The sequence below is a fragment of the Manis pentadactyla genome, chromosome 8 (assembly GCF_030020395.1).
Source record: "Manis pentadactyla isolate mManPen7 chromosome 8, mManPen7.hap1, whole genome shotgun sequence".
Taxonomy (NCBI): domain Eukaryota; kingdom Metazoa; phylum Chordata; class Mammalia; order Pholidota; family Manidae; genus Manis; species Manis pentadactyla.
Window position 1 is genome coordinate 54,272,771 of NC_080026.1, and position 24,741 is coordinate 54,297,511.

The 24,741-nt window shown below is 41.5% G+C and overlaps 1 protein-coding gene across 6 annotated transcripts in view; it reads left to right on the plus strand.

Annotated features, from left to right (window-relative positions):
- The first annotated feature begins 581 nt into the window (after nt 1-581).
- The window catches only part of MTR (5-methyltetrahydrofolate-homocysteine methyltransferase), a 190,365-nt gene continuing 166,205 nt past the window's right edge, over nt 582-24,741 (plus strand). For 2 of the 6 annotated variants that reach the window (XR_008998859.1, XM_057505752.1), the window contains exons 1-6: nt 9,763-9,933; nt 12,039-12,253; nt 13,933-14,022; nt 16,251-16,320; nt 18,069-18,161; nt 19,855-19,961. Coding sequence is in view for 5 of the 6 variants with exons in the window: in XM_057505752.1 (XP_057361735.1) it covers nt 9,840-9,933; nt 12,039-12,253; nt 13,933-14,022; nt 16,251-16,320; nt 18,069-18,161; nt 19,855-19,961 (669 nt within the window). In the remaining variant the exon portion in view is untranslated. Of the gene's footprint in view, nt 712-3,285; nt 4,611-4,640; nt 4,953-9,762; nt 9,934-12,038; nt 12,254-13,932; nt 14,023-16,250; nt 16,321-18,068; nt 18,162-19,854; nt 19,962-24,741 lie in introns of those variants that run through there. The other 4 variants (XM_057505753.1, XM_036919333.2, XM_036919332.2 and 1 more) reach the window with 4 other exon arrangements.

Sequence of the window (24,741 nt, forward strand, 5' to 3'; positions counted from 1 at the left end):
ACATGGAAAAAAGCTTTGGGGTGTGGACTTGTTAAGTGGTCCCTGGATATTAAAGATTAACTTAACGTAATTAATTTCCTGCCTTGATTTCTCTCTAGGACACTGGCGCCTTGGTCCAGGAGCACATCAAAAGGCTGCCCACCCAGCCCCCAAGGTGGGCTGAGGTATTGTCTATTTGTTAAAGAATCCTGCCTCTTGAACTTTCTGGGTGTTAAAATGCAATCTTATCTTTAAGATGGAATTCTTCCTGCCTTTTACCATGTAGTCTACAGCTGGGTCTGCATACTAAATTAATTGCTCAGTTTGCAAAATCACTTAGATCTGAAGGAGGAAAAACACCACATAGGCCTGGGCCTTTTAGTATGTTAAAGTGAATATTACACATGGCTACAAATGATTAGCGTAACTGAACATGTGCCACTCTTCCTCAACTGGGGAATATTAACTGACCTCACTGAGGAATGGTTCCAGAACTTAATGTTTAACATAGAGTTTCAATAGGGACTTTGATGCCCATTGTCACATTGTTCTGACCGTAAATATTCCATCCTGCTTTTCCTGGAGGCCCTCACCCTACTCTGACTACACCCACAGTTCCTGTCTCACTTGGATGCCGATACTCACCTCTGAAGTTATCCCGGGTGAGCCCCCAAAGATGATGCCGGGGTTCTTGTTCACGAAGCCAAAGAATGAGGTTCACCAACACTCAAGGTAGGAGAGCAAGGTACAGGCTTTTATTTAACGATAAAGTGAGAGGGAAGAGCTCCTGGCGCATGGCAGGAGGGGACAAGAGAGCCCGCAGTGGTGCATTGTTTAGGAGGTTTTATAGACAGTTGAGATTTTTTGCGAACATGAAAAAAACTTAGGGGTGTGGACTTGCATCACCTGCCCTGTCCTCAAGGTGGGCTGGGTCATAGTCTGATTGCTAGGGCTGACAGCAGAGTCACGGGTTATGCTGATACCTTTGCAGAACACTCAAACATTCCAGGCCAAGTTGCTCCTGGCCTTTGACCTTTAACTGATCTCACTGAAGATGTCTATATTCTTAGGTATCTTCCCTAGAGAATTAGTGTGACCTTGACTTTGCATAATGCTTAGCACAGAGTTTCAATAGGAACTTCTTTGCCCATTGTTACATTGCTCTGACTGTAAATATTCCACCCTGCTTTTCCCCTGGAGGCCCTCAGCCTACTCTGACTACACCCACCGTCCCTGTCTCAGTGTTGTTTGGAGTTTTACCTCTACACAATAGGTTTGTGTTGCATGAGCTTAAAGAAGGTGGGGGAAGGGAGTGGATAGGGGAGCTAGCAGACTATCTTCAAAATAACATACTAGGTTCTGTCTACAAAGAGAGAGTAATGAGGCTGTGCCTTGGTGGTCCGTCCCATTTACAGATGTGTTTGTATTAGTTTCCTCCTAAACCAAGGTGTGTCAGCAATCCTTCAGGGCAGAATCATTGTCTCTTCTAGCTTCCAGTGTCTGCTGGCAATCCTTGGCGTTCCTTGGCTTATAGAAGTTTCCTGTTCAGTTATTAGTCTTAACTTTTCAGTTATAATAACTTTCCTATTCAGTTATTAGTCTTAACTAGTGTCTTGCTTTTCACTCTCCCATTTTGCCTGTTTTCTTCTTGTGGGTCTCTCTCCTCTTCTAATAAGGACACTAACCACAGTGGAGTAAGGGTCCACTCTACTTTTGTATGACCTCACTTTGACTAATTACATCTATGCCAACCTTATTTCCAATGAAGTCACATTCAGAAGTACTGGAGTTTAGGACTTCAATGTATCTTTTGGGGGGACATAATTCAACCCATAATAGTATTCTTGGAACTTTCCTTTGTGTGAGTTTTTGTACTAGGAATTCACTGCCCAGTAGACACTACGTATTCCTTTTAGTCTTATCTGCCACCCTTTTATGACTAAGAAAATATTGGATTTGGTTAGTCTTAGCTTGGCAAGAAAACATCTGATGACTTACTAAAAATAGACATACAGAATTTCTGGAATTTCTGCAAAGACAGGGCATAGTGAGTAGGTGCATGAAAGGTTATTTTTCAAGCACACAGTAAACTTGGCCAGCCAGGTGATAATTTAAAAGTAGCCTTTACAATCTTAACAAGATCTTCAGCTATTCAGGGCCAAATCATCCTCCAACCCTCTTATTTCATTCTCTCCCCACTCATTCCATTTACCCCCTTCAAGTATGACCATCTTTGGTAAAGATCCTATATACATTATCATGATGATTTTTTTTTTTTTTGAGAGGGCATCTCTCATATTTATTGATCAAATGGTTGTTAACAACAATAAAATTCTGTATAGGGGACTCAATGCACAATCATTAATCAACCCCAAGCCTAATTCTCAACAGTCTCCAATGTTCTGAAGCATAATGAACAAGTTCTTACATGGTGAAAAAGTTCTTACATGGTGAACAGTGCAAGGGCAGTCATATCACAGAAACTTTTGGTTTTGATCACACATCATGAACTATAAACAATCAAGTCAGATATGATCATTCGTTTGATTTTTATACTTGATTTATATGTGAATCCCACATTTCTCCCTATTATTATTATTATTATTATTTTTTTAAAATAAAATGCTGAAGTGGTAGGTAGATACAAGATAAAGGTAGAAAACATAATTTAGTGCTGTAAGAGGGCAAATGTAGATGATCAGGTCTGTGCCTATCGACTAAGTATTAATCCAAGCTAGACAAGGGCAACAAAACATCCATGGATGCAGAAGATTTCTCTCAAAAACTCTAGGCCTCACCTCTGTTGATCCCCAATTTCTCACCTGATGGCCCCCCTGCGACTGTGCTGGTCTTAGGTTGTTCCTCCCTTGAGGTCATGATGATTTTTTATACATACACTAAAATAAAAATAGCGTGCAAGTTTATGCCTTTTTTTTTTTTTTACAGCTTAGTAAACTTCACAATTTGGTCTCAATTCATTTTTCTAGATTCATTTGCTTTTCTTCCCACCTGCTATGCTCAGTCTTACAGAGCTCTCCTTTATTTTCAAATCCTCAGGTGGTCTACCCAAGGAGTCTCTCTCAGTTGGAGTGGCGTCACCTGGCACACACTCTTATTTCAAGACCCAGCTGCTTCCTCAAAGCTTTTCCCCAGCACAGAGTACCGCAGCTGTCTTTGTATACTGCATGCGGTTCTCTTCTTTCCTACTCAGTTATTAGTCTTAACTAGTGTCTTGCCAATGGGTTTCAGCCCTGGACAAGTTCACTATGGATTCAATGTGACCAAAGAAATGACAATAGAACATTCTTGGGGTGAAAGCATTTATACCCAACTTAATTTCCACGGTGGCAGGTCTGTCACTAGAATCCGGTCCACTCAGAGTGAGTCTGTATGCAGCAAGCCGGTCTCTGCCTCTGGTCCTCTCTACCTTCCCACAGCCATCTCCGTCTCTGTCCTCAGCGTTGCCCCCACTCCAGTCTTGTTTTCTGCTCTCCTTCAGCCTTGCAGCTGTGCCTGTCGCACTGGGCGGAGTTCTTCATATAGTCAATAACAACTTACTGCCCACACGTGTGTAGTGAGCTAGCCGACCAGGGCCAGGTGAAAATCCTGGCCACAGGAACCTTCACTTTATCTACAACTAGGCTGTGAGTTCTTCCTCAAAGGAAAGAGGTGGCAGCATTCCAAGCGTGTAGGCTGAAGAGCATAAAACGTTACTAGGTGCTCCCCCAAAATATTACTGTCAGTAGGTGGCAATCAGCAGGCATACATGTACTTCAGAATTTTCACAGCGCGGTCACTCGACTTCATTAATCCCTATCACAATCTTATAAAGTAGAGATTACTGCCACCCCTTCCACTTCCTGTTTTAGACTGCAGAGAGGACACTAAGAGGTTAAATTTCTTGCCCAGCGCCAGCAGTAGCGAAACGTGACCAGTACCGGGTCTTCCGACTTCAAGTTCCGGGCCTTGGCGCGAGACAATCTGTTGGGACCAGCGCCCACTTCGCTTCTCCACTTACACTTGGAGAGGGCCTGGGGCCCCAACGCCCCTTACCGCGCCACCTGCAAAGACATACAAAGCCTCCACGGGACCAGGGGAATCCCGAGTATCTCTCCAGAGAGCCGGGAGCTAACCCTCAGGTGATTGGCTGAGATCGATCAGCCAATAAGCCCGCGAGGGGCTCATACAGGCCAATCGCAGGCTTGAGGGGGCGGGCCGTCGCGCGCAGAGGCCAGATTGAGCGCAGAAACCATGTTCTCGCTGTGCAGGCGCGGCGGGAGAGGGGCCGCGTCGTCCTCCACTTTGGTGTGCTGCGGCCAACCCGGCCTGGGGCCGTGCTGAGGACGGGCCGGGTGCCCGGGGTGAAAGCACCCGCGTGGGAAGCTGCAGCGGCCGAGGGCCCGCCGGCCGTCACCACGCGGCGCCCAGCCCTGGTGCGGCTCCGCGCCGGGCGCGCTCCTGGAGCCCTCAGGGGCCCCCGTGACCTGGGCCTCCGAGGCAGGCTCGCCTGGCGCTGCCTGTCATCGCCCTGGGGCGTCACCTACGCAGAGAGCGTCTTCCCCGCTTCGTTCCCGACCTGAGGAGGACCCTCTGCGGCATGTCGCCCGCGCTCCGGGAGCTGACGCCATCCGGTAACGCTGCGACCAGGCGCCCGTTGGGGTTGTTTATTGACTCGCGCTGTGGCGTCCGATCACCTGGGGTGATTCTATGCAGGATATGGGGACGTCTGGTCGGGCCTCCCCGCTGGCTGGCAGCACTTTTGAACTTGCCGGGGAGCCCTGAGGTCCCACGCGGTCTGCTCGGTTCCTTACCCAACCTACACCCTTTCCCTTGCAAACGAGAGGTCAGAATACTCACCGCACCCGTGCCTTCCCCACACTCTTAACGTCAGAGTAACTGAACTGTACATTTTGATGCAACATATTCCAGCAGGGCCCTAGGGAGGTTTTGCATTGATTTAACGTTCGTATTCAGTAAGTATTTATTGAGCACCTGCTCTGCTCATCCAAATAACGTTAAGGAGAGACAGATAAGGAAATCCAGAGACCTAGTTAAAACTGCGCTGCACTTTTATTTTCCACTTCAGGGTTTGAGCAGTGCAAACTCCAATGTGCATTGAAACACGATGTTAAGGTAGACAAACATATACTCAATGGGTCGGGATGGAAAGCAATAATCTCAAGGTGGTTCGGGTGTTTGGTAGCTCTGGGATCAACAGAGGAAAAACTTGCGCGAGAACTGAATATAATTTCAGCTTTGTAATGAGCTCTGGGTCTCTCAAGTTATTCCTCGTTATAATTTGTACACAAATACACGCATAAACACGTGAGGTATTAGGTAGGAAATGGAGAAACAAAATCAGTAAGGACAAAACAGTAGTTATGCTAAGACTGAATGAAGATTTTTCAGCTCCAGGAGGAGGATGAATACTAAATAAACTCAGAAAGAAATTTATCAGAGGTGAGCTAGTGACTATTGTTTCTAGGGTTCTGATAAATGGACTGGTGGAATTGTTCTGGAAACCCTTGGAACTGTGACAGAAACATTTTATCGATGTTGCTAGGAAATAAAACCTAGTCCTCAGGGTACACGTGACTTATGGCCTCCCCCTTCCCGTTTTCTCAATTAACAACAAAATACCTCAGCTAAATGGGGGAACTGCAAAACTATTTATTTCTAGTGAAAGAAGTTAGGGAGAATCTGCTCTATTTAGAACTGCTCTGTAAGAACTTTAGAACTTGACTAGTCTGGAGTAAAATGTACATGTTCTAGACCCAATGAACTGAATACAGATAAATATGAAGGTTGTTCTTCACGGAAGACAAACATTTCAATGAATGCTCACCCTGCCAAGGGAAAGAAGAATTGTTAAGGTAGTTGACTTATTCTTATGAGAAGGTTCTGGAGTGGCAGTAAACCCCTACTGGAAAAACTGGGGAAATACATAGGATAAGACCAGTACAGTTAGATCAACAAATCTGGGAGGACCTTTCTTTTCTCTCAAAGGGAAATCAGTGGTATCCCCTAAATTAAAAATAAGCATATGGATAATGTAGAAGCAATGGATTTTTTTTATTTTTATTTTTATTTTTATTTTATTTATTTTTTTATTGAAGGGTAGTTGACAACAGCATTGCATTACATTAGTTTCAGGTGTACAACACAGCGACTCAACATTTATATACATGATATTTCTAGGTACCAGGTATCACCATACCAAGTTGTTACAATATTTTGACTATATTCCTTATGCTATACATTACATCCCGGTTACTTATTTATTTTACATTTGGAAGTGTGTTTATATATATATATACACATACACATATATATATTGTGAGGGCATCTCTCATATTTATTGATCAAATAGTTGTTAACCACAATAAATTTCTGTATAGGGGGGTCAATACTCAATGCACAATCATTAATCCACCCCAAGCCTAATTTTCGTCAGTCTCCAATCTTCTGATGCATAACGAACAAATTCTTACATGGAGTACAAATTCTTACATAGTGAATAAGTTACATGGTGAACAGTGCAAGGGGAGTCATCACAGAAGCTTTCGGTTTTGTTAATGCATTATGAACTATACACAGTCAGTTCAAATATGAATATTCATTTGATTTTTAAACTTGATTTATATGGAAGCAATGGATTTTTAATGGCCTCAGTTGCAGAGGAGTTTTGTTTTCAATCCATGCAATTCTTTCATATTTATTTCTGATGTGTTCCCACTTACCTCTTTTCTGTTCACAAGTTTCCAGCTCTCATCAGCTTATTTCCATGTATTTGTATGTTTCCTTGTACTCTAGTCTGTGTATGCTTGTATTTTTAATTTATGTAAATAGTATCTTGGTAGCTAACCATTTCTAACTTTTTCACTCAATATTCTGTCCTTACAAACAGCAGTATAGTGTTATATCTGGTTACCACGCATAGTATTCCATATGAACGCCCTCTACATTTTACTTTGCCATTTCCCAAGGTTGTCTACAACTTGCCACTCCTACAGACATCCTCTTTTATGTTCTCTATGGATCTGTGTGAGATTTTGGGAAATATGTGCAGGAGTGAGACTGCTCAGTTTTCCATGTGCTTGATTTTACTGAGTCCTGTTAGGCTGCCCTCCAGAATGGCTGTATCTATGTTCCAACAAGCTTGGTATTATTTTCTTTCAGATTTTCTTTGGTATTATACAATCTTCTAATTATCACCCAGATATGGGATGTAAATTGATATTGTCTTAATTCTTGTCTGATAGAAAATGAGGTTGAGCTTCTCTTCATATACTTGGTTATTGTTTTCCCCATCCTAGATGTGCCTATTCATATCTTTTGCCCATGTTCTATTTGATTTCATATTGATTTGTATGAGTTCCTTGTCTGTTACAGATTTTAGTCCCTTTCACTTGTAGACATTGCAAAATCTTCCTCCAATCCATACTCTGTTTATTACTTTGTCTAATCCTTAGTTTTATGTAGTCAAATTCATTTATTATTTTTTTAACGTTATAGATTGGGCTTTTTGAGTCTTATGAAGTCTTTCCCTATTCTAAGTAGTAAAAATATTCTATCACTTTACTTATTTTATGATAAAGTTTTGTGGTATATTCTATTTGATGGGCCAAATAAACTCTTTCTACTTTTTCAAAGTTAGTTTAGCTCTTTCTGGACTTTTGTCCATCTACATAAATTATAGAATAAGTTTGTCAACTTTCTCCTAAAACAATAAGATGTTTACAATTTTAAAAACTGATCTCTTGCATATATGATGAGCACTTAACAAAATCTCGGAATTTGTGTGGGGGCAGGGTTTTTTTTTTTTTTTTTTGGTATCATTAATCTACAATTACAGAAAGAACATTATGTTTACTAGGTTCCCCCCTTCACCAAGTCCCCCCCACATACCCCTTCACAGTCACTGTCCATCTGTGTAGTAAGATGCTGTAAAATCACTACTTGTCTTCTCTGTGTTGCGCAGCCCTCTCTGTGTCCCCTACACACTATACATGCTAATCGTAATGCCTTCTTTCTTTTTCCCCGCCCTTATCCCTCCCTTCCCACCCATCGTCCCCAGTCCCTTTCCTTTTGCTAACTATTAGTCCATTCTTGGGTTCTGTGATTCTGCTGCTGTTCTGTTCCTTCAGTTTTCCTTTGTTCTTATACTCCACATATGAGTGAAATCATTTGGTACTTGTCCTTCTCCGCTTGGCTTATTTCACTGAGCATAATACCCTCTAGCTCCATCCATGTTGTTGCGAATGGTAGGATCTGTTTTTTTCTTATGGCTGCGTAATATTCCATTGTGTATATGTACCACATCTTCTTTATCCATTCATCTACTGATGGACATTTAGGTTGCTTCCATATCTTGGCTGTTGTAAACAGTGCAGCGATAAACATAGGGGTGCATCTGTCTTTTTCAAACTGGAGTGCTGCATTCTTAGGGTAAATTCCTAGAAGTGGAATTCCTGGGGGGGGGGCAGGGTTGTTTTATGGTAAATAATAAACTGTCTTAAAGACTGAAAACAGTTTACATTTCTACATTGAAAAGTGGATGCAGTAGGGGCCCCATGAAAGAATGCTTAGATTTTTTTTATGGAAATGGGAGTAGGAGTAGAGGCACATTCTACTGTCAGATTTGCAGAGAGATGCCAAAGCAACACTGATCAAATGAATCACGTGGGAGAAGATAAGGGCATTTCTTATGTTGTTATGTTAATTTCTTCTTTCTTCTTCCTGTCTCCACTGAAAATGTATACATTAGGTTGAGAAAGACATAAATAATATGATTGGCTATTCTGCTGATTCCAAAAGACATATTTTATTGTGGAAAAGTGCATTTTTCTCCCCAGAGGGTTTGAATACTTTTAAAAATTAAATTGTAAATGCATGATCTATACTGTGCTTCCACCAGTCTGGTGATTTAATTACTATTAAGCTCACATGATCTCATTTCAGAATGGAATTGCAGCAATATCTGTGTAAGAAGAATGGAATTCAGTCGTGCATATAGGTTAAAGTTTAAAATTTTTCTCCACTCATTCCCCATTTGGAACTCCATTTAATTGTTTCACTTATTGTCTTCTTTCTGCCAGACTGATGTTCATTTACAAAGCCAACATTCCTGCCACCTTCCCCGTTACGAACAGGGCTGAGAGCTTTAGGCTTACATGATGTTCTTCATGGCCCACTGGAATTTGCAGTATATAGAACACAATCTTTAGAGCTTCCATCTTAGCTCCACTTATTAGCTGTGTGACAATGATGACATAAGAGGAGCAGTTAAGCATGTCTCATTTCATGACTTGCATGATCTGAGAGGTCCAGCTCTTAACATCTGAAATATCCCGTCAACCACATCATGTCATTTTATTATCACAGTTCCTGTGACAAAGGCAAGGCTGATTATTTCCTCATTTTGCGACACACAAAGTCTTGTTCAAAACCCCATACTTCCTTGTGGGAGGTGGGACTAAAACCTAGATTTCTTGTTTTTTCTCATCCTTTTACCAGTAACTTAATCATATCAAGCTCTCGGTGCTTATTAGCTGATAAGACAGTTACATCATGGGTATCCTAATTAATGCCTTTACCTGATTTTGTTGTGGTGTCTTCAGCTTGAAATGACTGGACCACTGCCTGATGCCTACCAGTCTTTCTATTTTTACATGTCTCATTAAGCCCTGCCTTTCTTCACATTGCCCAAGAAGTGATCTTTTTTCCTTTGGTACTTACAGTATTAACGATCAGATCATTGGACTTTCACTTTGTTCCTTTTTCAGGGAGTGTTTTCTCTCACCTGCAAGCTCAAAAAACAATGAGTTGGCTTTGGAAAGGAACAGTACACCATGAAATAAATGTCATGCTCTTTGGGAAAGAAACCAGATGTTGACGAATTTGCCTTGCAGGTTACTGGAGCAGCTTTCCTGAAGCCTGCTTGGTGTGATTCTGGTAAAATATCTCTGTAGCCACCATTCAGCTCCTCTTTCCATATTGTGTGTTTGAGACTCTGGATAGTAGGACAGGGCAGGGTTGTACATTGGCAACCAATGTCAGCTTACAAGTAGTCATACATTACTGGTTTGGATTTTCAGTAACCCCTACTTTTTTGCCATCTCAGTTAAGGAAATATGTATTGAACATTAGGTGCCAGGTACCATCCTTGGTGTTGCTAGGGATAAAGATGATTTGGATCTAGACAGTCATATCCTTCAAGGAGCTCAGAGAGCTTAGAGCCAGCTCTGTTTGCCTCAAGCTTTGCTCCTTTTTCAGAGAGCACAGAAGGAAATATTGACAAAACAAGTTGGTGTCACTGTGATTTGTTTTGAGTAACTTGTAGTAACTTTGGTAGGCAGTGGGGAGCTATTGAAGGTGTTTGAGTAGGGGAAGTACCTGATTTAGAATTGTTCTTTATGGAGATTAATGTGGTCATGGTGCATTGGATGGACTAGAACATGAGTTACCAGGTACAGTGGAGCTGGTGATCTCTTTTGTAGGACATGGAGGTCCTGCTTTGATTGTTTACAAAGCATCTTCACATCTGTCATCTCATTTAGCCTGTAAGACAACTATGTGCAGTGGGTAGAGCAGATGTTACCATCTTTGTTTTCATGGATGCAAACTGAGGCTCAGAGAGGATTTGTGATGGTGAGGATGTGTAGTGAGACTTGAAGGAAGGGTTGGCGCTATGGATGGAGGGTGGGATTAGTGTGAAAGGCATTCTGGGGGCCAAATCTGTAGGGCTTGAGATAAAATCTGTAGGGCTTGAGATCTGAATTAATGTTGGTTACAGGGAAAACAAGGAGTTAGATAATACTGAGGTTTTCAGGTCAGCTTTCTGGGAAGGGTGATGCCATTCACAGAAATAGGGAGATCAGACAGGGAATGAGGCAAGTTTGGTTTTGAATCTTAGATTGAGGGGCAGTTTGAAATCTGGATTTGAGATGGGAACCAAGCATTTTTGATGATTAGAAGGTGTTTGATGGTTTTAGAAAATGATCTCAGTAGCGCAGTAGAGAAGGAAGCCACATCAAGAAGCTAAGGATTGGGGGGTGTGAGGTGTAACTACTGGAGGGGGAGGGTGGTGGGGCGCTCAGTGGGAGGTGTTTGTGTGGGGGGACCATGTGCCTTCCTTGGGCATTGAGGGAAGGAGAAAGAGAGTGAGCCAAGCCATGGGAGGATTTTAAGGTGGAGAGGGGTGAATCAGAGGTGCTCCCAGTGGAGCACTTTGTACAGGTTGAGGTAAAATCAACTGTACAGTAAAAAGGTGAGAAGCTTTGGTGCCAAAAGAAAGCAGAGGTTTGGGACAGCAGACATGGGAATGTTGCAGATAGCCAAGAAAAGGTGACCCAAGGGAGAGGCTCAACATTGGGAATGTCCAGTGATCCAGTCAGCGAGTGGTGGCTTTCCAGTAGTTCTTGGAAACCAGAATATAGGGATGGAAGGAGTAGGCACTGGGGGTTTTCAGGGCTGGGATTTAGAAGACGTCAAGGATGTGGGGAGAGTTGAGAAGTAGCAGGGGCTTAGCCAGTTATGTCAGAGATGGAGGAGAGGTGAGTGAGACTCTGTGTGTAGGCTGTTAGTTCTGGCAATGGGTCGGGAATGCTGTCAAAGGTAACAATTTAAGTGGCAGTTTGGAATTATTGATGGTTTTCAATTATCCTGCTGAATCTCTCTACTAAGAGCATGCACACCGAATTAACAGAGCCCTGGAGACTGTCCTCCGCGGCCTGGCCTGGCCTGGCCTTGTATCACTTGGCTCACTGCTGCCTGTTGCCTTCATCTCGGAAGCAGGAAGGGCTGTAGCCTACCCGTAACCTTGTCTCGGTCCTTCACCAGTAATTGTGCTGTGTACAGTCTCTTATTGCATCAAGCACTGTTACAACTTAGTGAAAAAATGTTGAGGCAGCATTTTTCTAATTCTTTAGAGTTATGAGTGTATCTTTTATGAGTACATTTACTCCCCATTAGGAATTGCTTTAAATTACTGTAAGCTCCCTCCTTACACACCTTTTTCCCATTTCATTTTTAAAATCAGATTTTCACTTTCATTAAAGCAGGTATGAAGAAAACCCTTCAGGACGAGGTCGAAGCCATTCTGCGGGAGAGGATTATGGTGCTGGATGGAGGGATGGGGACTATGATCCAGCGGCATAAGCTAACTGAAGAAGACTTCCGAGGTCAAGAATTTAAAGATCATGCCAGGCCCCTAAAAGGCAACAATGACATCTTAAGTATAACTCAACCTGATATCATTTACCAAATCCATAAGGTAAAGTGTCCCCAGCTTCTTTTATTTTCATTCTGTCCTTCTATAAGCTGTTGTTTACTGAGGGCCAGTCTAGCCACAATATTGTCTCCACTGGGAAAATGCTTTGTCGTATGGGTGAGTGCCTGAGGCATTCCTGTCCCATAGCATCACTATCGATAGGCAGAGACCTATACCAAACAATATTAAAAACATTTGTTAGCCTCTAGTAATGCTGTCTTTAATGTCCTCCTTTAATTCTTTATAGCTTTCTCCAGAAGAGAACTGAGGTGCAAAGAAATTAAGTAGCTTTCTTCAGATCACACATTTTTAAAACTGATGAGAACAGATGTGGAATTTGAGGGACATCATATCCAGAGCCCATGAGTGTGATATTGAGCCAGGAAAGAAGGTGGTGAGAGAGGATGAAGAATCAGAAAAAATAGCTTTTAAATTTTGTATGATGGAAATTTTCAAATCTATACAAAATTGGAGAAAATAACTGGGCATTTAGAAATATTTTCTCTCTAATTATAAAGATAGTATGTGTTCGTAAAAATAAAAAAGTCTAGTTAGATAATATCGAAAAGTATAATAGAAAATAAAAACCACTTCATACTGTTTTATGATTTACATTTTTTTACCTGGATAGCATGAGCATCAAATATTCTGAAACATTGTTTTAATAATTAATAATCTATTCCATGAGTATTTTCATTAGTTACTTAGCTAATCTTATTCCTAGACATTCAGGTTGTTTTCAGTTTTTCTTGCTCTATTTTGAAAAAATTAATTTGTTCTTATAAAATAAAACTCAAAGATAAGAATAAATTCCCTTTTGACCACTATTCCAAATTTCTATCCCAGAGATAACCACTTAACATTATACATGTATATCTGTAGAAAACTGTAGTACTGTTTGTATTTATATATATGCTTTAAACTTAATGGTGTTATGCTTTACATAGTAAACAGTTTAGTTTTTGTACTCAATACTTTTAGAGATCTGTCCATGTTGTGTAAATCTTGATTTTCATTTCCCAGTTCTTCTGCAAACAGTGTTTATCAGCTTAGGAGGGGTTGGGTTTACTCACTATTGGAAAACCAAGGGACTTGGGAGATTCCAGAATGTTCATCAGATTGAGGTTGAGATGGTGTCTAAAGAATGAAATGAGGAAGAAAGTTTTCAAACAGGGAGAACAGGAGGGTAGCAAGGTGCTCAAGGTTCTAGTAAGAGTGCAGATATGGCTCAGAGGGACTAGGAGTTAGGGACTGGAACAACTCGGTCAGAATGGAGATCCCCAAGGTGTTAGGGTGCTGGAGGAGGCGGGTCAGATGGTGCTGAAGCAGGGAGAGTGCATCGTGTGCCAACACTTGATATATTATTTGTGTCATCATGTAGCCTGGGAAGTAGGGTTATACTTTCAAATGAGGAAGCTGAAACTCATGAGGAACATGATTGAGTTTATACAACTGAGCATGTGAACTTTGTCTGAATTCAGATTCTGTGTCTGTTTGTTTGACACCTCATTTCTGTGAAATCCTTTCATCTTTCTGAATTGCTAGCCTCTGGTGCAGTGCCTTATAACTTGAAACTGATCAAAAGGTGTCTGGTGGTGGTGATTATAATGAAAAGACATGTTTACTTTGGGGGACAAGGATTCTAAAACTTGTAGCATTGACATTAGTATCTTTTGTTAAAGGATTACTTGCTGGCTGGGGCAGATATCATTGAAACAAATACTTTCAGCAGCACTAATATTGCCCAAGCTGACTATGGCCTCGAACACTTGGTAAGAATTCCATTTTTCCTTGTATCTAAGATGTTCATGAGCATTTGCTGCATTGGTAGTTGCCATGAGGAAACTCCCCAAACTGCAGATTCAGGCTGATGCCTAATTATCTATTGTTTGTGGTCAGGTGAGGAAGGTGGCTTGACTCTCTTTTGCTCATGAAAACAGCAGCCCATTCATCTTCCAACTGGTTTCCTTTATGGGCAAGTAATAGTCAAATACAAGTGATACTTACTATGCAGTGGCAGTAGATAAAGGCATAATGTGGCTGTATGTGCAGTTTTGTGAGACCTTTTTATGTATTGGATGGCAGATTTGCTTTCCTTTTTTTTTAAAATTATGACAAAATACATGTAACATGAAATTTACCATCTTAACCATTTTTAAGTGTACAGTTCCTTGGCTATAAGTACAGTCACATTGTTGTGCAGTCATTACCACCGTCTGTCCACAGAATTTTTTATCTTGCAAAACTGAAACTGTATACCCAGTAAAAAATAACTTTCCATTCTCCCCTCCTTCCCACCCACTAAAAACCACCATTCTACTTTCTGCCTCTATGAATTTGATCCCTCTTAAGTACTTCCTCTAAGTGGTACAATATCTGTCCACTTGTGACTGGCTTATTTCACTTAGTTTAATGATCCATGCATGTTGTAGCATGTATCAGAATTTTCTTCCTTTTTAAAGCTGAATAATACTCCATTATATGGATAGACTACAGTTTGTTTATCCATTCATTTGTTGTGGCTACTTGGGTTGATTCCACCCTTTGTCTGTTGTGAAAAATTCTGCTGTGACCCTGGGTGCACAGATAATCTCTGTCCTGTTTCTGTTACCTTTGAGTATATACTGAGAACTGGACTTGCTTTATCATATGGTAATTCTATGTTTAATTTTTTTGAAAAATCAAAAAAATTTTTTTGAGAAATCACCATGCTGTTTTCTGGGGCTGCACCTTTTTATATTCACACTAACAGTGAACAAGTATTCCAGTTTTTTCACATATTTGCTAACACTTGTTATCTTAGTTTTTTGGTTTTGTTTTATTTTGTTAGTAGCCATCCTAGTGGGTATAGGATGAAGGAATTGGTTTCTTTTTAATCAGCATGATGCTTCCATATGCAAATTTTGTAAAATGTTAGTGATGAAATGCATAGTAGATGCAAGTCCCCATTTGCATGTGCGATTTTTGCAGATATGTGCCTCTGCTTTCATGTTGGGAGTCCCATTTGCTCCAGCATTGATCTTTCTCATGATAGTGGGCTTTGTGAGATCATGTTCCTTTTTGGTTATCAAAGGAAAATGAAATTTTCTTGCAGTTATTTTTGGGTATTTTTCGGGCAGAAGTTTGCAGTAAAAATTCCAGATTTTGTTGGCTATATCCACTGTCTGTTGCAATGACTCCGCTCTGTCATTATAGTGCAAAGGCGGCAATAGGCAATTTGTAAATGAGTGGTCTTGACTGTATTCCAATAAAACTTTATTTATAAAAAGTGGCACAACCTCAATCTGCCCTGGGAGATTAGGCTTCCCAGTCCCTATTGTAGGATATTCTGGTTTCTTAATGACTAAATATGAAGATCCACAGCACGTAGGATCTTACCATTAGAAGGGATCTTGAAGTTCACAAGTCTAGGACCACCTGTCTGTGGAAGGGCTTCAGGAGGCTCTTTTTAAATTGTAGGCAGTACTTTGTGTGTTTGTGCATACTTGCATTTTATTTCCTCATGAGAGGGTTTGTGGCCCTTCCCCAAATTCTCAAGAGTTTAATAATCCACTGAAAGTTCAGAACCACTGATTCCACCCATCGTTTGGTGAAAGAAGTCAGGGCAGAAGTTGCTAAGAGAACTTCCCAGGCAGCAGGGAGGGACTGGAACTCGGTATCCTGTCTCTGAAGCTGGTGCTTTTTCCTAATCCTCAGAATATTTAACTGCAGCAGCTTATTGTCTGGTACACCAGATGTCTAGAGATTGCCCTTTTTACCAGCTAGCTCATGGTTTGGGGGAGGAACCTAAAAGCCGTTCCCAAAGACTTGCCTTTCCTGCTGCCTTTAAGGCTGGGGCAGCTGATAGGCCTTTTTGGCTAAGATTTCACTCAGATATCAGATTAATTCACTCTATACTTCACTACTGAATAAAACTGGGACTTAGCAGGTCATGAATGCCTTATTTAGTGTGAGGAGGAAGAGGAGGACTGGCTGCTAACGTTTGTGGTTCATGTATCAGGCCTACCGGATGAACAAGTGCTCTGCAGTGGCAGCCAGAAGAGCTGCTGAGGAGGTCACCTTCCAAACAGGTCAGGAATGTTTTTCTCCCTTCTCTGCAAAGATGATTCCTTTGACACTGTCACCTATAATGTGCTGTTTCTATGGTGCTTTTTCCTCCCATGACATTTGACCTGCTGGTGACACTGTGGCTACTGTTTGACTTGATTATAGGTAACTTCTCTGCCATTCCTAGTCAAGCAGTGACTCTGCCCTTGTGGGCCATGGGCTCAGGCTTTATTTTGTTTGTTTTCCTGGGGATTATACCCTGACTTTGTAGCTAGGACCATAGCTTTATTGAGTATTTATGGCTAAAATGATTTTTCTCCCTTTGAAAGCTCATCATCAGGTTATTAGGGCAGCAGTTGACTGTTCTGGTTATTTTGGGTGTTATTATTACGATATTTGATCTTATCCCTTTAAAGCAACCCTCATCCCCGTGATTGGCTTATTTAGGTTAAGAGGTAATGCCTTTTGAGCCATTTCCACTTCATATCACTAATGCCCTTAAATATTCTGTGTAGCACACAGTAGAGTGTGGCATTAGATTCAGTCTTGCCTGAAACTTGAAAAGTGCCTCCCCTAAATAACTAATTGCCTGGCTGAACGCCATTAGAACACTTGAGGAGCAGCTGGTGGGGAGGCTTTAAGGGAGGAAAGGAATAGAAGAACTATATGGAGCCCCTTAAGATTTGGAAATGTGAAATTATTGCCCACAGCAAAGATGTGAAGCAAAATTGTTAGGAAGCTAGACACAGCATCCTAAGAAAGACAAGCAACTTATAGGAACTGTGCTTCTGAGAAGTAATGTTTAACTCCTTGGAAATGCATGCACTCTTACCCCAAGCAGAGTTGCAGGTCAGAGGGTGTTGAACTGGCTAAAGCTGGGAAAGATGAGGACATTTATCTTATACCCACATTATTGTTCAGCTTTGTGGATAATAAAGAGTATTTGGGCCTGTAACCTGTTCAAAGGCTGGGTTATCAACTAGTTGGTAGTCTTTTCCAGTTAAATTATAAAGCATAACCCAGGTTATTGAGCTGCTAAAATCACCAAAGGCATGAGCAATGTAGTCCGAGTTACTGTTCTGAAACATAAAGGAACACAACTTCTCAGGCTCTTCTAGAAGCCTAGTCTAGAGGGGAGGTTATTGAAGAATGAGTTACTAAAGTGAGAATTCATCTGCTTCATACTTTAATTTTAGGCTTTGTAATCATTAATCCTGACTTACTGTTTTCCCCCAGTAAAGGGCCTGCAATACAATATGGGAGAGCATTTCAAGTTGATTGCTACTGTGAGGAGCTTATATAAAACCTAGGTTAAATTCAGGGTCTTCAAGCTTGCTTAAGAATAGGGAGAGAGATAATTTGTCCAAACATAAATTATAGTCATAGAAGAGGATTACTTGCTGAAATGCTTTGAAGCCAGATAAGTGAGAATTGTTTTTTTATTGTTGTGGTGATGATATGTGCATATCATCTATAATTCATAATTTTCCTAGTGGGATCTGGGATAGCCCCCATAATCAAACATATTTGCAGCGAAATCTATGAACCAACCCACTAAGTGGGTTAAAGACTACAAGTAGCCTCTTATTGGTTCAAGAGAGGTCATGTTCGTTGTTAAATGAATTAAGAAAAAAATTTGGCTTTTGTGCTTTTTGTATTTCAGAGTTACAGACAAAGGATTATAGACCTGTGTTTTCAGGAAAATCTTGTACCCTATTGGTTCACAACAAAAGGGTTTAGTGATTTCACATTTGTTTTTCTCTTCCCAAAGGAATTAAGAGGTTTGTGGCAGGGGCTCTTGGTCCAACTAACAAGACACTCTCTGTGTCCCCATCTGTAGAGAGACCGGATTACAGGAATATTAGTGAGTATTTTTCATATGTAGTCACTGATCCTGGGCAAGTACCTGTTTCAGTAACCTATGAATCTGTAAAATGTGGCTAAAACAGGATCTGTCTCAGGGTTATTGTGACTTGATCCACATAAAAGGCTTAGAACAGTCCTTGGAATATAGTAAACATCTAAATAAAAAGTTAGCTGTTAATATTATTACTATTATTTTCAGCTTGCTTTCAAGTGTATGTGTGTTGTGTTAGTTTCTTTATCAGCTGTGGAAATAAGACCAATCAAAATAAGGCTTTAAATTGAGAAGTTGAACAAATATGGACACCAGGCCTTGGTGTATTATAGAATAACCCACTATACCCTCATCCTGTTTGTTAGAAAGCAGTGCAAACTATGTAAGCATACTAGCATTGTAAACATTATTACTAGTATATATAAACATACTTGTGTTGAGATTTTATGAAAAATCTAAAAATCTAGGTCTTAAGCATCAAGACTACAGAAACAAAAAGAACTAAACTGTCAGAGCTGAATAACAGTGATACAGTGTATGGTGAAGCATTGTATAGATGACAAGTTCAGGCAAGTACAGGTTCTAGGTTTTTGCTTACAGAACCTTCTATGCAGTGACAGCACACTTTTTCCCCAGGGGGATCGCTCGTTCTGGGCCTATGCGTTGCCCATGCACTCTCTGTGGTCTGGGCGTCATGGTGAGGAGCTGAGGTTCCCTTTTGTTTGTGCTGTGTAAGATGAAGTATGCTCATACAGCAAGCATAAATGTCCTGTTAGGCTTCTCTATTGATTTTCTGGGCATTTTTTATTTTTTGGTTGGGAGGTAAAATGGGGAGATGGGTGACTTTTCAAATGGAAATAGGCAACTCAGGATGCTTCTAATAAAAGTTTTCCCTAGGAGTAATTGAACACTTTTGTTTGAGACTGAAATTGACCATCACACAGGTTTCCTCTCTGACAGAGTAGGTGTCACAGGGCAGGAGCAAAACTGATAGAACTGTAGCTGTTTGCCACAGAGACTATGAGAGAATGTGGCTTGGCCTGTGATGTTTCCAAATCAGTGTGCTGTGTTTCTATAGTTACTCCTCAAACTCAGGCCTTAATTGATTGAAACCACCCCTGCAAAGTATGACTATTTTAAAGATGCAGAAAATAAGGCCCAGGAAGTCACACGCCTTCCCACTCATGCATTCCCACCCCCAGCCTGGCCGTGGAGTCCGTGTGGCAGGTGTTTAAGAGCAGCGGTGTTCTGTTTGCTAGTTCAACTTCCCATCACTGCCATATTTCTTTTTTTTTCAATAAACAGCAATTTTTTATGTATAAGATATCATATATCATACATATTGCAAAGGACATACTTAAAAAATTATTCTTTAATCTGAAATTTAAATTTAAATGTGTTATTCATGGTGTCTGACTTACCATTGCCAAAAGGTCAGCACCTGAAAAAACTAAATCAATCAGATTCTCTGTGCCTAAAATCTGAATCTTGATCTATGTGACACAACTAAAAAAATACTATAAATTCACTCATTCCTACATGCCATATTTCTTTATTTGGTTTCTTATAAAAGGTGGTGTTATGAAACTGTGCCTTATAAACCAGCAATAGTTTACAGGTGCCAGACATGAACTTGGTATGTGCTGCCATGCAGAGGATTTTGATGACTGAGGTACTGTGTGTGATTTATTTTTCGCAGCATTTGACGAGCTCGTTGATGCATACAAAGAGCAGGCCACAGGACTTCTAGATGGTGGGGTTGATATCCTACTCATTGAAACTATTTTTGATACTGCCAATGCCAAGGTGAGTTAAGAGAAAAGGGACCAGGCTGGGGTGGGGGCTGTGATAAATCCCCTAATGTGGTGGGAAGACATAATAGCCATTATCAAAGTTAACTAAAATCCTGTATTCCATTTTATTCTTGACTATTTTAAACTGAAGCCAGTAGAATGTGAAAAATTTCAAACGGTTATCTTTTTTAAAAAATTTTGTTATCATTAATCTACAATTACATGCGGAACATTACGTTTACTAGGCTCCCCCCTTCACCAAGTGACCCCCACAGTCCTCATTACAGTCACTGTCCATCAGTGTAGTAAGATGCTGTAGAATCACTACTTGTCTTCTCTATGTTGTACAGCCGTCCCCATGCCCCCTCCCTACATTATACATGCTAATCGTAATGCCCCCTTTCTTTTTCCCTGCCCTTATCCCTCCCTTCCCACCCATCCTCCCCAGTCCCATCCCCTTTGGTAACTGTTAGTCCATTCTCGGGTTCTGTGATTCTGCTGCTGTTTTGTTCCTTCAGTTTTTCTTTGTTCTTATACTCCACATATGAGTGAAATCATTTGGTACTTGTCTTTCTCCGCCTGGCTTATTTCACTGAGCATAATACCCTCTAGCTCCATCCATGTTGTTGCAAATGGTAGGATTTGTTTTCTTATGGCTGAATAATATTCCATTGTATATATGTACCACATCTTTATCCATTCATCTATTGATGGACACTTAGGTTGCTTCCATTTCTTGGCTATTGTAAATAGTGCTGTGATAAACATAGGGGTGCATCTGTCTTTTTCAAACTGGGCTGCTGTATTCTTAGGGTAAATTCCTAGAACTGGGATTCCTGGGTCAAATGGTATTTCTATTTTGAGCTTTTTGAGGAACCTCCATACTGCTTTGCACAATGGTTGAACTAATTTGCATTCCCACCAGCAGTGTAGGAGGGTTGCCCTTTCTCCACAACCTTGCCAACATTTGTTGTTGTCTGTCTTTTGGATGGTAGCGATCCTTACTGCTATGAGATGATATCTCATTGTGGTTTTAATTTGTATTTCTCTGATGACCAAAAATGTGGAGGATCTTTTCATGTGTCTGTTGGCCATCTGAATTTCTTCTTTGGAGAACTGTCTGTTCAGCTCCTCTGCCCATTTTTTAATTGGATTATTTGCTTTTTGTATGTTGAGGTGCGTGAGCTCTTTATATATTTTGGATGTCAACACTTTATTGGATCTGTCATTTATGAATATATTCTCCCATACTGTAGGGTACCTTTTGTTCTATTAATGGTGTCCTTTGCTGTACAGAAGCTTTTCAGCTTGATATAATCCCACTTGTTCATTTTTGCTTTTGTTTCCCTTGCCCAGAGAGATATGTTCATGAAGAAGTTGCTCATGTTTATGTCTAAGAGATTTTTGCCTATGTTTTTTTCTAAGAGTTTTATGTTTTCATGACTTACATTCAGGTCTTTGATACATTTCAAATTGACTTTTGTGTATGGGGTTAGACAATGATCTAGTTTCACTCTCTTACACGTAGCTGTCCAGTTCTGCCAGCACCATCTGTTGAAGAGATTGTCATTTCCCCATTGTATGTCCATGGGTCCTTTATCGTATATTAATTGACCATATATGTTTGGGTTAATGTCTGGAAAATTGTTTTCATTTTTAACTTAAGCAAATTTTTAAGAAATTATGTAAGCAAATATTTTCATATGTAGCTACTATATGTGCATGCATGCCTGGGTAATGAATTCATACACATGGTTCTAAATTCAAAATATATATAAATGTATGGAGCGAAAAGTAAATGTCGTCTCATCTCTTATTCCCTGGTAGCCTGCTCTCTTCTCAGGATAACTGTCACCAGCATGGGGTCCCAGTAGGGATTCTGTGCAGATGAACAGGCATGTGTATATGTGTATGTATTCCTTGCATATGCAGAGGGAGATAAGTGTATGGAGTGAGAACTAGACATCCTCATGTATTTGTTTGCACAGCGAATCTAGAGAATAAATTTCTACAAGTGAAACTGTAGGACAAAGGGTGTGTGCATTGTTAATTTGATCTGTAGTGTCAAATTACCGTCCCTTGAAATTGTACTGGTTATCCTCCATTCAGCAAGAGGTGCTGGTCTCCCCACACCCTCTCTAACACCTTCTGTTGTTAAGCTTTTTGATCTTTTCTATTCTGTTAGGTGAAAAATGCTACCTCACTGTAGTTCTAATTTGTATTTTATTGACTATAAATGACATTGATCATCTCTTTTTAGTTTTAGAACCATTTATATTTCCTCTTTGGTGATTTGTCATGTGCCATTTTTTTCTGTTGGAGTTTTGGTCTCTTTTATTGAGTCTTTTACTGAAGAAATCAGGCTTTGGCAGTGATGAGTAGCAAATATTGCCCTCCAGTTTGAGTTTTGATTTTATATGCTGTGGTGATGATGATATTGTTTCAGTGTTTTTTAAATTTATTTTAGCTCTTTAATGCTTGTAACTCTGGTGGGAAAAGTGTATTCCCAGCCTAGGGTAAAATAAACCTGTGAAGCCGGAATCAGTCAAGGGGAAAAAATAAAGTGGAAGAAACCCATTTATTGCTTACAAGAAGCCTGGCTGTGTTTGCTCTCTGACCGCTGCTCTTGCTTGCCTGTTTTTCTCCCGTTTCTGCTGGGGAGGCCAAAAACTTCTCTTGTCCTGGTGCATGCTTGCCTCTCCCCACTCTCTTGTAATCACCTATTGATATGGAGATGCACTAAGGCCAGGTGAGAGATTCTGGAAATATTGCAATTTTACCCACAGCCCACCCATCCAGAAATCTTGCCTCGCAATGTACTCATTCTCCATCTTCCACAATGGCCCCTATGCAAGAAAACTGGAGCACTGTAACCAGACTAATAACGATATAAGCACAATAATCCTCAAACTGGAGGATACAGCTGGGCCCAAAATCCTATTCAGATTAAGTCCATAGCTCACCCATTCCACAGGAGGACAGCAGCTGAACCAGTAGGGAGCTCCATGCATGCTCAGCAAGCAGCAGCTGCAGCCACAGGGAGAGTCCAAACCATAAGGACTGTAGCTGAACACCAGCATAGGCAACACTTGTCCATTGGGTTGGATGCATGCAAGAGAGGGTCCTGTGATAGGACAGTGGCAGGAACGGGGTAGATGTAGTGCTAATGGAAACACAGGCACTGGCCACAATAGTAACACACAACTTCCCTGCAAAGTGCTTTTACTTTCCAGCCGTTTGCGTACCCTATCGTGACCTTTGGGGGCTGTTCTGTTGTTACTTCAGGAGCACACAGGAGGCCAGCTTCCAGGCCTTGTCCCCAAGGTGCCAGAGGGGCCAGTCATTGCTGGACATGTGTCAAAATGTCCAGGGCCATGTCTCTGAGGGCCTCAGGCTCATAATGCCTTCCTGCCAGGCAGAGGCAGGCATCACCAGCAGACTACAGCCCACATTGTCTTCTGCCCTCGACCAAGCCTCTGCTTCATCATTCCCTGGGGATGCCAAGGCAAATGACCAATAAGTTGCTGCTGGGGGCCCCAGGCACACGGACATTTAGTTTGCCCATTTTGCAATGGTGGAGGTAACTGCACACGATTTATCCCAGCCCCACCTGATGCCTTTGCGTGCTAAGGGGCACAAGGGCATCAGAATTTATGCCAAGTGCAGGATAAACACTCCAGTAGCGTACAAGACCCCAAACCTCTTGCAGTAATGCCACAGTTATGTGTAAGAGAATCAGAGGTGAGCATAACATCATATACAACATTAGACTTCCCTATTCCCAAGGGAGTTCATGCTTATTCCACTCTGACAGCCCTACTCCTGTATAGTAGTGGGGGCCCCAGGACACTACTCAGGGTCACAATAAACCAAGGAGCATCCAGCTCCTGTGTCCACCAAAGCCAGGACACACTATACACACATTCACTGGGAATTGATCATTTACTCAGCATGGAGCCTCTGCTGTGAGACGCCCCAGCCAGTCCCCCAAGCAGGTGCTTTGACTCTCCCTTCAGTCAAATTGTAATGCCCAGCATCCTCCGGCAAGGGTCCAGGTGGGTTCTGCATGTCCTCCAGGAAGTCCTTCAGGCACACAGGCCAGATAAGGGGCTTTTTTCCCTCCGGTTTCCATATCCTGGACCTCAGCGGCTGGAACCACTGCTCTGGCTTTAATTGGTGCCACAGTTCTAACAAGAGCTTATTGCGCTGCCCGTGAAGTTTTTCTTTCACTGCCCTGGCCTTTATCAAAACTCACATCTGGGTCTTCGAGACCTTCATGGGGCCCTTTGTCCCTCTCCTTTCAGTCATAGACCGTATTTCCTTCTGTCCCCTTATTTCAGCCTCCCCCAGATCTTCTCTGAGGGCTGCTGTCAGCCAGTCCTGAAGCGCATAATTCCCTGGGGTGTGACGGGCACTCTGCAACCACTGCCAGAGGGAAGGGTGAGTCATCAGGGAAGCTAGTCTGCCCATTTCAGAACCCAACATAATGTTTTCCACCCCCATATCCCAGAGACACAAAAGCCATGTAGGCAGAGGTTCCAAGGGCTTCTGCTGAATTCGGGTGCTCAAATCTACCAGCTCATTCAGGGTATAGGGGCAGAGCATAGAGTGCTCCACAACCTGGGGAGGGAGCATCTCCTCCCCCTGAAGAGCACACGGTTGTTGCATTTTTATTTTCTTTATTACAAATGGACATGCCTTTAATATGAAAGGGGCTGGTGCCTTGGGTGGTGGCCTTGGCAACAGATTGGCCCTCGGGCCCACCCCCTCATCTCCCAACACCTCTTCTACCA